The 12200-nt window shown below is 18.9% G+C and overlaps 3 protein-coding genes across 5 annotated transcripts; 2 read left to right on the forward strand and 1 right to left on the reverse strand.

The window, feature by feature from the left end:
* Window positions 1–904: 904 nt before the first annotated feature.
* LOC122718769 (sodium channel protein Nach-like) lies at window positions 905–4486 on the forward strand. Of its 2 annotated transcripts, XM_043944085.1 has the most exons (10): window positions 1049–1083; window positions 1187–1492; window positions 1928–2093; window positions 2394–2545; window positions 2653–2764; window positions 2944–3238; window positions 3419–3469; window positions 3732–3924; window positions 4125–4231; window positions 4356–4486. In XM_043944085.1, exons 2-10 carry the CDS (start codon window positions 1302–1304, stop codon window positions 4484–4486), a joined length of 1398 nt encoding a protein of 465 aa, XP_043800020.1. In that variant the 5' UTR covers window positions 1049–1083; window positions 1187–1301. The 2 variants fall into 2 exon arrangements, with proteins under 2 accessions (XP_043800019.1, XP_043800020.1); XM_043944084.1 differs by lacking the exon at window positions 4356–4486 and having other exon boundaries at window positions 905–1083; window positions 1286–1492; window positions 4125–4350.
* LOC122718768 (caspase-8) lies at window positions 4482–6814 on the reverse strand. Its single transcript, XM_043944083.1, has 7 exons — window positions 6757–6814; window positions 6027–6604; window positions 5639–5898; window positions 5347–5539; window positions 5105–5230; window positions 4897–5031; window positions 4482–4796 (listed from the first exon to the last, which is right to left on the reverse strand). The coding sequence occupies exons 2-7, from the start codon at window positions 6577–6579 to the stop codon at window positions 4573–4575; spliced, it is 1491 nt and encodes a 496-aa protein (XP_043800018.1). The 5' UTR covers window positions 6580–6604; window positions 6757–6814; the 3' UTR covers window positions 4482–4572.
* Window positions 6815–7603: 789 nt separating this feature from the next.
* LOC122718809 (partitioning defective protein 6) lies at window positions 7604–10533 on the forward strand. Of its 2 annotated transcripts, none has more exons than XM_043944154.1 (6): window positions 7604–7768; window positions 8654–8850; window positions 9008–9239; window positions 9519–9646; window positions 9750–10028; window positions 10143–10533. In XM_043944154.1, the coding sequence occupies exons 2-6, from the start codon at window positions 8794–8796 to the stop codon at window positions 10446–10448; spliced, it is 1002 nt and encodes a 333-aa protein (XP_043800089.1). In that variant the 5' UTR covers window positions 7604–7768; window positions 8654–8793; the 3' UTR covers window positions 10449–10533. The 2 variants fall into 2 exon arrangements, with proteins under 2 accessions (XP_043800089.1, XP_043800090.1); XM_043944155.1 differs by having other exon boundaries at window positions 8657–8850.
* Window positions 10534–12200: the final 1667 nt, after the last annotated feature.

The raw sequence follows: 12200 nt of genomic DNA on the forward strand, positions 1-12200 counted from the left end.
CATCTTTCATTACATTTATCAATTATTACGCGCGATGTATTTGAACAAAAAATTGGCATGATATAAACCGGATGATAAAAACGATTATATGATCTAGAATAGATTTTGAACAATGTTTAATTTTGATGTGAATCGAGGATTGTTCTAAATTTGCAAAATAATTGAAATAAAAATAAAACAATCATTATGAAAATACAATACAATATTACAGTTATATAATAAATATATAATAAATAATAATTATTGTTTGATTTTGATTAAATTCTTTTTTTAATAATTTCGATTTTTATCAATAAATAAAATTTATAATATTATTTATCCAAAATTGAAAAACCTAATGATAATTTTTTTTTTTCATATTCACGTTTATTTCTATGAACTGTCATGTATTAATATTAATATTAAAAAAATATGAAATATTAATAATTAATCACTATAAATAATAAAAAATTATTTACAAGTACATAATAAAAAATGCATATTTTACATGTAAACTTATCACAAAATAATCAGTAGAATGTATGATGAATTTTTTATTAGACATAGCATGCTTCCTATCATATATTATTAAATAACGCATTGCATTTCATTCGATAGGTAGTCGTATTAATACTACATGCTTAAAATCATTCTTATTATTATTTAGTAGAGGTAAGATAAATTTTATGTGAATACGTGTAATGATTATCAACTATAATTTATTTAATTAAAAGATCTTTTATACAAAATATATATTGTGTAATATTTTGTTTAATTGATAAAATTGTAAGAAATTTGATTTGACATTTTATATATTCGCTTTTCAATAATAATTTAAATAATTTAATAATTTAAAGTTAAAAATAAAAAACAGAGATTTGAAAGAAGAGTTTGAAGAATTTTTTAAATTGTAAATTGTTAAATAAAATTGAAATTCATGAAAAATATGAAACGCATACGAAAACAAAGTTGTTGCAATATTTTGCAAAAGGTAGTACGAAATTGTTTGAAAATCATTATGAAACAAATCTCAGAGTTTTGTCAGAAAACAGGACTTCATGGATGCAAATACATTTGCGAACCTCAACGTTCAATAATAGAAAGGTAACAAATATAAATTTTATAAATTGTTTATTTTTTTTCATTAAGCATCAATCGAATTAAAATTCATTTGATACTGATTAAACGAATTATCGTTATTATATAGATTATAAATAGATATTATTATTAAAGAAAATTTATTTTCATCTTATTATAATTAAATTTGCGATATAATCGAGAAATATTCATTAAATATTTCTGATAGAGCCATATGGGCAATAATGGTGTTTTCATCCTTGTGCATTGCGATTTGGATGATGAAAATTACTTACGAATATTTTATGAAAAATCATATTCTCACAGTGATTGAAACGACGCATCATGGAATATGGAATTATCCATTTCCAGCGGTCACGATATGCGATTTCAATCGCGTATCTCTCAAATTGACGAAAAAATTAGTCGACAATTTGTAAGTTTTTTAATACACGTTTCATTTCATTTTCGATTAATTTTTTATTTTAATATCCGATTACTTTTTTTATTTAAAATAGATTAATTATAATTTTTCATTTTTTCATTTAAAAATCATTCAAATCTGGAGTTGGAATTGTTATTTTATACTTTTCAAAAAATTCAATAGAGATTAAACATATATTTGATTAAAAATTATTATTAATTAAATAAAAATTAATGAATTATTTGTATAAATTATTATTTACTTGGATTTTGAATGATAAAAAGGAAATATTTAAAATTTGAGAATTCAATTATTATTTATCGTTATTTTATATTATTTTATTGAATACCGATTTATTTTATATATTTACAATAAGATATCTTTTATAGTATTTTATAGATATACTTTTATAGATATTTTAATAAGATATTTTTATTTTTGTTATAGGAAACTTCCATCAGCTGTGTCAAAGGAATTTGTTGTTGAAGAAATGAGATTATTGGACGAATTGTTATATCCTGGTATACACGGATTATATATTCGAAATAATCTCTCACGATTACAAAATATTTTTGAGATGAATAATCTCACAATACCGATCATCATGAATTCTGTATGTAACAATTTTTTTAAGAATCAAATGAAGTTCAAATGAAGATAACAAACTTTGAATATATTTAAAAAAAAGAAATCGATTAAAGATATTATATACTAATCATTTTATAGATTTTTAAGAAAAATTTCAAATTCAAAATATTAAAATTTTCATACAATTATTTTTATGTTTCTTAAATTATAAGTATAAAAATAATTGTTGTCAAATATCATTTATTTATTATTATTTATGTTTCATCATTGTTATAATACAATTATATTAGTTATAACACAAATGTGGATTGAATTTAAATTTCAGGTTACGCGAAGTTGTGAAAGTTTATTAGAATTATGTAAATGGAAAACAAAAAAAGAAGATTGCAATAATATATTTCAAACGAGTATCAGTCGTAACGGTATATGTTGTAGTTTTAATTATATCACTCATGATTTAATTATGAAACAGCCAAGGTATAAAGTTATATATATACTTTTTCAATTGTATATTATTTTATATATTGTTGATTATTAATATCAATTTTTGTTTTTATCATATTTTTTCAAAATTTATTTCGAAGCATAAAACCACGTAAAATAACTTCTTGTGGATATCAGAGTGGACTCAATATTCTGCTTAATTTCGATATTGAAGATTATCATGCCAGTATTGTAGAATCTATAGGAATAAAGGTAATTTTGTATAATCTTTGAAAAAAAAATTAATTATTAAAATAATTATAATAAAACATATTTTTATAAATAAAAAAAATGATTAAATTAAAAATAATTCAAAAAACATAATTGAATTAATATTTATAATACTTAAATATACTTATAAAATATATAAATATATATTTATATTTTTACAGATTATGTTACATGATCCTTACGATTATCCTGATTATGATGCATCAAGCAAATTAATAGGTGTAAATAAATATTCTTTTTTAACTGTTAAACCTATGGAGATTTATTCAACTAAGGATATCAAATGGGTATCTAATAAACAGTGCACATTACATAATGAAGAAAATACAATACCTGATAATTTGAAAAAGAACTTCATTTCTTCAAGATATTCGTTCATAAATTGTTTGACGGATTGTCGAGCAACTGTAATTAAAAAAGAATGTGGATGCATCCCATATTATTATCCACAAAATAGTTAGTTTATTCTAAAAGTATTATAACATGAATATCTTGTAAATAGTTGGTAAAATTATATAAAATAGTTGATAATATTATTTCTATTAAATAATTATTAAAGATTAAATAGAATAAAAAAAGAAGTCATATTTGTAAATTGTTTTATTTATTAATTTTAAAATAAATAATATGTTACAGATACCAGAATATGTAATTTGAGAGATGTCGAATGTCTAGAAACATTTAAATGTAAGTTTAAAATATTAAATAAGCTTAAGATTTATTTATAAATTAATTTATAAATATTTATTAAAATTATTTATAATTTTTTATATATCTTTATAATTATAATATATTATATATATCTTATATATATCTTATATATATTTTATATTATTTTTATAATTATATTTATAGACGATTTATTTATTAAAATGTAAAACACAATAACATTCTGTATCAAATTTTTTCATAATTAATGATTGGAAAAATACTGAAATTAAATTTTCAGTTTGGTATGACACCTCTTGGCCAGGAACAAACATGTCACCTAAAACTTTACCGTTTGTAGAATTGGATATTAAAAATAGACCTTGTAATTGTAAACCTGATTGTAATTTTTATCGTTATATTATGGAATATTCAGCAGCAAGTCTTGACAAACGCGTTTATTATAATGACTTTACTTATACAACTTATTTCAAGTAATTATAATTTTTTTTAAAGAATTATATTAATATAAATTGAAAATTTATTAAAATATTAAAAAACTTTTATAAAAAAAATTTATTTTTCTAATTTTAATGAAAAATAAGAGTTTTTATAAACTTTTATAAATAAGTAACTTTTTATTATTTATTAATAAATCATTAGATATTATAAATAGATTATTTTTTTTTCATAGCAAAGGTAAAACTTGGAAAAATCAGAGTATAATTCATATATTTTTTGGGGATTTAATTTCTATTCGGTATCGTCGAGATACGCGTTATGGTTGGCGTCACATATTTGGTAATATTAATTACTTTTTAAAATAATGAATGAATTTGAATTAAAATAGAATATTAATATTAGTAATAATAATAATAATAATATTAATAATAACAATACTTAACAATATTAATGTTTTTTTTAGCAACATATGGCGGTCTCTTAGGGATATTCGCTGGTTTTAGTTTCATGTTCATTTTTGAAATTATTTATTTTTTTGTTATTCGAATTCTAACAGATGCATATGCAAGAAGAAATACGGAAAGCGTAAATTAGATGACAGAAATTTTTATTAACTGTACAAAAAAATTTTGTTAAATATATATATGTACATTATCATATTATATTTTATATTGAAAATATTATTTTTTATTTTTTTGTACTTGTGCTTGATATTCTGGAAATTGAAAATCCGAAGATAATCGACATGACTTTATTTCAGGTAACTGAGCAACGAAATTTATTCCATTTAATACTCCTCTTTTTTTCTCTACTGAATCAATTGTTTTTGAAACAGCTTTTAAAAATGTAATTTTATTTTTTCCATTTTGTAAAATATTACAAAATTCTTGTATAAACCATGATCCTATGAAATTATAAATTTAATATATTTAAAACTTACATATAATATATATATATATATATATATATTTTTTTTTAATTAATTATTTTTAATTATTTATTACCTTTTTCTTTATGGCGTACAGATACAAAACCTTGTATAGTTGACATGAATATACAAAAATTTTTGTATGATAAAATATTTTTTGAAATATTACAATTTATAAAACCATCTGTAACTAAACTGTCTTCTACTTGTCCTACAATTAAAATTTCTTATGAATGAATAAATATATATTAATTTTAATATAATAAAATAAAAATTTTTATTACCTATTACTTTTCCTTGACAAGCTTGTATAATAACTATTTTAATAACATCTTTTAATTCTATATTGCAAAATTTATACTCAATTTCTTCAGTTTTAACTTCTTTTTCATCTGCACTAATAATACCACCTAAGATATTCAAAAAATTATATGATTTATGTAAATATTTATACACATGAAATACTTATAATATTTATAATTTATATATATTACATAATTATTAAAATAATTTAGTATAATTTTACCTTCATATCCATGACTTAAGATACATACAAAAATACAATCATAATCAACGCCAAAAATTTTTGGAATATCTTCTAACGTTTTAAGTATTTCATCTTTTTTTAAATTATTAAATTCTTTAGTAATAAAATCAAAACCTTTAAATGTTTCTAATAATTTCATGCAATCAGTTTCTGTTCCAAATCTAGTTTCATACTGAAACAAAAATATTATATATATAAAATATATCATATACATAATTCATATATAATTTATATTAAAATAAAATTTATATATTGATATTAATGTAAATACCTTTTCTCCCATAAAAAACATTTGATTTATAATAATACATAAACCTTTTTTTATTTTTCTTATATTTTCCTCATTATTTGATGAAATAATTTTATGTTCTTTTATAAAAAATGTTTGTAATTGAGATGTATTAATAGAACTAATATGTTGAATACCTAATACATCTCGATTTTTATGGTTTTTCAAATCATCATAAATGAACTCTAAATCTTCAATTTTCTTCAAATGTTTCAACAAATTTTCAAGCTTTATTGTACCATCTAATATAATTAAAAATTATATAACAAAATTAATAATTAAAAATTATATAATAAAACAAAAATTTATATAAAATTACAAAAACAAAAAAGAAATATTATAATATTGCTATAAATTATAAAAAACAAACCTAAATGTATTGAAATATAATTTTCTTGCATCCAATATAACATATGTAATTCAAGAAAATCTGAATCTTTTAAATTTACTTTATATTCAATGATATCAGTTTTGACATATTGTAATAATAATTCTATTTTATCTTCAGAAAGAGTTTCACATAACAAATATAAGCATTTTGCAGTTAAATTCACATATCTAGAAAATGATCTATTTTTTGGTAAATAAAATAAATTTAAATATTTAAAAGATAATCCTAATTTTCGTATAATTTGCAAATTTTGTATAATACATATAGCTTCTAATAATTTATTTTTCCAATTCTGAGGATATTTATTTATGAATTCTGTAAGTATATAAGTTTTATTTTCTTGATGCATTTTTAATAAATCATAAATTATTTTAAAACTATGCTCATAATCAGTTATCATCAAAAACAAAATAGATATTTTTTCATCAATATCAAAATCATTTTCTATTTTCCATAAGATATCTTTGTTTAATATTTCTTTGCTTATATCATTATTTAAAGCAAGATTTGGCAAAGCATCAATTGATAACATTGCTCCTTATAAATTTCTACAAATTCTAAAAAAAAAAAATAAAATATTAATAATAATATTATTATTATATATAATATAAATAATATTATATATATAATAAATAATATTAATATAAATAAATCATAATTTAACAACAAATAAATATAATATATTATTATTTATAAAAATAATACTTACTTTGTATAATATTCCTATGTACAATTTTATTGAAATATTTATATGATTTTTATTTTTTTATTTTACATAAAATACGATTATTGTTTTTATACAATATATAAAAAATATATATAATAATATAAGATATTTTTCTATATTCTTATTCATATATCAATATATGAATATTATGTTATGACATCTTATTTTTTTATTTATTAGTATTTATAAAAATTCTTATCTTCAAATCTATTGTAATAAAATCTATTGTAATAAAATAGTTGATCAAGTAGGTTTTTTTCATCATTCACTAATAAGTAAAACTATTTGAGCATATTTTTTTATTCGATTTAATATTAAATTCAATATTATTATTTAAAATAAGTTATACATATAATTACATAAAAATATCGCATCGCATATATTCTGCGTAGATATGGGAATCTTCAAATCCCTACCAACAATCTCAATCTATTCTTCTCATATCACTTTTTATTACATTTTTATATTTTCTATATGGCTACATTTTTTTGTTTTTAACAATATATTTTTCAGTAAATAAATAATTATATATTATAATATTAAATGTATCATGAGATTTTTTAAAACTACTTAATTTGAATTTAACATGTGCTGGTATTTTTATTTTCTAAATGTAAAATAAATAAATAAATTCGAATAAAAATTCGACGCTATATAATTTTTAAAAATCTTTAAAAATATAAAATTTTATAAATAATTTATAAATAATTTTGGAATTACTGAATTTTGATTCTTAAATTCGTTGTTTTCGAATTCTACATGTAAAAATAAAAAAAATATAAAAAATTATAGTGTCTTGAATTATTTCTGTATCATTTCCATTGAAATTAAATTCACTAAAAAATTTATAGTGAATTAGCTAAATTACTATATGTTTAATTACTAGGATTTACAAATCGGCAACGCTGCTCCTACAAATATCTGACAAAATTTCTGATGAAATATAATTAACGTTTTTCTAAAAAAATTGTTATAAATATAGACATAATTTTTAGTAAGTAAAAATTACATGTAAATCTTTTAATTTGTGTGGATTGTGTATTCTTGTCCTTAAAAAAGTTTACAGTTTAATTTATATTTAAACTATTTAATTTATATTAATTTTAACCAAATAATAAAATAAAATGACTGATTCTAATAATAATAATAATAAAAAATGACTGATTCTAAATAAAATTGTAATTTTTAAAAATAGATAAAAATATGAAATTAATATCATAAGTATAAAATTTTAACATTGATTCTAATAAAAATAGAAATGTTTAATACGAAATCTTTTTTATTAATAATCATCCTTATCCAAAAGGTTACAAATAGTTTTTAAAAAAAATTTAGTTATATTTTTGAAATGTCTTGAAAATGAGAGAATAAATATATTTTTTTTTAATTTTCTGAAAATTTAATGTTATAAAATATTAAGAAAAAGCCATTTTTAAAAATAAATAGTTTAAAGTTTTTAATTATATTTCTGGTTAAATATAAATTTATCTTATATAATTATTAAAATTAATATACTTTTTGAATTTTTTATTATTAGATTAAAATTATTATTTCTATTTGTCTTTTGATTAAATACTTCTATTATATACCTACATATCTTATAAAATATTTTTATTATATAGCAGTCATAGTTTAATTGATAAAATGTTAGTTGGTACGATTTTTATTTTATTTTATTATTATCTATTTGAATGTTAAAAAAATTTTTTTTCTTATTTTTTCCATGTTTTTTTAAATACACACATAATCTATTATTTATAAATTATTATATTTTATTATTATATTTATATTACGATAAACAAATATTTTATAAAATCGCGGGAATATATAATACTAACTAGGTTATGTTTATATTGAAACTGGACTTTCTTATTGTTAGCAGATTTATGTTCAACACAGCTTATACTTAGAGTCGGTTGCGGTCAAGTACGTTCTACTAAACAGGTGCTTTGACGTCACGTCATCGTATTTGTGAGTTGTAGATTTACTTCGAAATTAAATTAATTTCAAATTAAGATCATGTCTAAAAGTAAGCATCATCAAGTTGATAGCAATATTGTAGCAGTAAAGAGTAAAGTAAGTTTCTTTTTAATGTCGAAGTTCTTATTTTTTTGCTATTATTAAATAGAAATAATATTATGTAGTAAGATTTAAATATTTTTTCTTTCTTTCTTTCTTTATATTATTTATTAAATTTTTTTATATATAGATAATTTCAATTTCTTTTTTATAGTTTGATGCAGATATAATAAGATTTTCAGTCAATCGTAATGATACAATTAATTATGAGGATTTTAAAAAGTTATTAGCTGAACGACATGATATTGGTCCTGATTTAAGTTTTTTAATATGGTATACTGATCCAACTGATGGTGATTTATTACCAATTAACAATGATAATAATTTAGCAAGAGCATTACTTGCTGCAAAACCATTACTTAGAATTTTTATTCAAAGAATAAAGGGTAAGATGGTTTTATATTAAATAATTATAAAATATAAATTTATATGTGAGAAATATAAATCTATCAATATTTATTTTAAAATATAGAAAAAAAAAATTTTTAATAAAAGAAAAAATCCATTTTATGATAATAGAGAATGTATCTATTGTTTATCTTTTTATTATTATTAAGTAATATTATTAATATTGTTATTAAATTTAATATTTTATATCTTAGTATTGATAGTATTGATAGTGTATTTATAACTTATATAAAAATAATTTATTTTGTATATAATAGGAGATGGATTAGAAGATATAAATGGATATGGAACAATAAAACCAAAAAATTTAATATCAAGTATTCTTGGTGGTACACCTGGCAAACCAAAATCATTAGCTATATCTAATCCTCATGATTTTAGGCAGGTAAGTTTATTTATTATATAAATACAAATTATATTATTAAGATAAATATAATTATATATATTATTTAAAATATAAAATACAAATTTTATTAACAATATAATAGGTATCAGCAATAATTGATGTAGATATATTGCCAGAAACTTGTCGTCGGGTGCGTTTATTAAAACATGGTTCTGATAAGCCATTAGGATTTTATATTAAAGATGGAGAAAGTTTTCGAATATTGCCATCATCTGCTGGAGGTGGTATTGAAAAAGTTCCAGGTGTATTTATAAGTAGATTAGTACCAGGTGGTTTAGCTGAAAGTACAGGACTTCTGGCAGTAAATGATGAAGTTCTTGAAGTAAATGGTATAGAAGTTGCTGGAAAAACTCTAGATCAAGTATGTAATATAATATTTATTATTTTATTTGCATTTTTTATTTACATATATATATATATATAAATATATATATACATATATACATACATACATATATATATGTATATTAAATAGGTGACAGATATGATGATTGCCAATTCTTCGAATCTCATAATCACAGTGAAACCAGCAAATCAACGAGCAGCATTAGCTGCTCCAAGACGAGGATCATTTTCACGTAATAGTCAATTGTCCTCTGGAAGTCATCAGTCTACGCAAAGTGCTGCCACTGGTAGTGATGAAGATGCAGATGAAATTGTAGACTTAACAGGTGTAACATTACAAGATGATGCAGCAACATCTACTTCTACTGCTCAACATCATCATTTTCATCATCATCATCATCAAAATCATTTTGATCAAGGTGTTTTACATTTATAAGTAAAAAATGTAAAATTCTACTTTTTACATTACATCATACTCATTAAATATTAATTCAAATATTCATTTACAAACAAAAAGTATAGAAACATGAAAATATAACATGACAATAAGAGATAAAGTAATGAAATAAATGAAGCATTATAAAGTTTGATAGCTACATTTTACATAATTAAATAATAATTTAATTCATTTAAATAAAGAAATTAATATAAAATTTACATGAAATGAATATTTTAAAAAGATTCATTATTTTTTTTTAATTTAATACATTTTTCATTAAACTTATTCTTTAATATTACAAATTAATTTTGCTAAATCATTATTATTTTTAATATATATTTTTTAAATTGAAATATGTTTCATATACAAAATAGATTGATATGAAAGAGAAATAAAATGAAAAATTATTTTATAGATTAGAGTTAAATTTTTTTAAATAAAATTTATATAATAATTCGTATATCTTATTTTAATATTTTTTGTAAATTAATATAAATATTATATATAAAAAATATTAAAACAATAAATTTATTTGAAGAAAAATAAAACATGATATGATAAATAGAAAGTAGAATATTAAAATTAGAAAATAAATTATTCATGTTATACTTTTAATCAAAAACAAAACATCTTGAAAATGAAAACTTTTTAATCTTTTTATATGAAATATTTAAACAAATTATATATTTTTCAATAATTCTTTTATTATATTCTTTTATTATTATATTTTATATACATTCAGTATCAAAATATTCATATCAGTTTTCAAAATAGATTAATCAAAGAAACAGTTTGTGTGTGTGTATATATATATATATATTGTGTTGAGAAAACATTTTAAAAATATTGAAATAATATTTGTAGTACTTAATATATAATACATAAAATGTACTTAAATTTTACTTAATGAAATGAAATGCAAATATGAAGATTTAAAATTTAATATATAAAATTATTTTTATAAAATTATGTTTTATCATTCTCATCAATTTGATAATTTGCAATCTGTTATTACTTAATAATTAATATTAAAATTATTATTTTATGATACGTTATATTTTTAATTATTTTTTTATGTATATATAATACAGGTAATAAAGTTACATAATTTAATTTATCATTATAATTAGAGGAACTTTTAAAAATGATGATTGAAGTGTATATAAATCATTAGAAAATGAAATGCTAATATGAATATTTCATTTCATAATTGAATATAAGAAGTAAAAAAAAAAAAATAATTGAGTGGCCTTATATTTACATTTTATACATTCCAAATATTTTTTACAATATAAATATACAAAACTGAGAATACTCCTATTGCAATGTATTCAGAAACACATCTACTTTTATATGTATTCTGTTTAAAGAATGTTGAAGTTTTTGAATTTTAATTCCAGTTTTATAAATGTTATTTGTTATCTAATTGAATATTAGATATTAAAATATATATTTTACAAATTGTAAAATTCTTTAATATTACAAAATATATTTATAGACATGTAAAATGTACTTTCTTTATATATTTATCATTGTTTCATACATAAATATAAAAAATGGATTGTGATAAATATGGCATTCCATTTATATAGTATTTTTGTAGTGCAAGAAAAATATATAATGCTTCATATAACATACTTTATAATATTTAATTAAAAAGAAAACATTTTTAGTTTTAAATATTATATATATCATTAATGTGCATATATTAATTAATTACGTTTTTTCAATTAAATTGACAAAGATACA

Source organism: Apis laboriosa, unplaced genomic scaffold, assembly GCF_014066325.1.
Source record: "Apis laboriosa isolate Shangri-la unplaced genomic scaffold, ASM1406632v1 scaffold68_cov148, whole genome shotgun sequence".
NCBI lineage: Eukaryota > Metazoa > Arthropoda > Insecta > Hymenoptera > Apidae > Apis > Apis laboriosa.

Coding starts and splice junctions, on each gene's coding strand:
- LOC122718769 (XM_043944084.1), top strand. CDS start 917: ATGAAAAATATGAAACGCATACGAAAACAAAGTTGTTGCAATATTTTG. Junction 2,546..2,652: donor TTAATTATGAAACAGCCAAG/GTATAAAGTTAT, acceptor TTTATTTCGAAG/CATAAAACCACGTAAAATAA. Junction 2,765..2,943: donor TAGAATCTATAGGAATAAAG/GTAATTTTGTAT, acceptor ATATTTTTACAG/ATTATGTTACATGATCCTTA.
- LOC122718768 (XM_043944083.1), bottom strand. CDS start 6,579: ATGTTATCAATTGATGCTTTGCCAAATCTTGCTTTAAATAATGATATA. Junction 5,899..6,026: donor TTATATTTCAATACATTTAG/GTTTGTTTTTTA, acceptor TAATTATATTAG/ATGGTACAATAAAGCTTGAA. Junction 4,797..4,896: donor TGTACGCCATAAAGAAAAAG/GTAATAAATAAT, acceptor ATAATTTCATAG/GATCATGGTTTATACAAGAA.
- LOC122718809 (XM_043944154.1), top strand. CDS start 8,794: ATGTCTAAAAGTAAGCATCATCAAGTTGATAGCAATATTGTAGCAGTA. Junction 8,851..9,007: donor TTGTAGCAGTAAAGAGTAAA/GTAAGTTTCTTT, acceptor TCTTTTTTATAG/TTTGATGCAGATATAATAAG. Junction 9,240..9,518: donor TTTTATTCAAAGAATAAAGG/GTAAGATGGTTT, acceptor TGTATATAATAG/GAGATGGATTAGAAGATATA.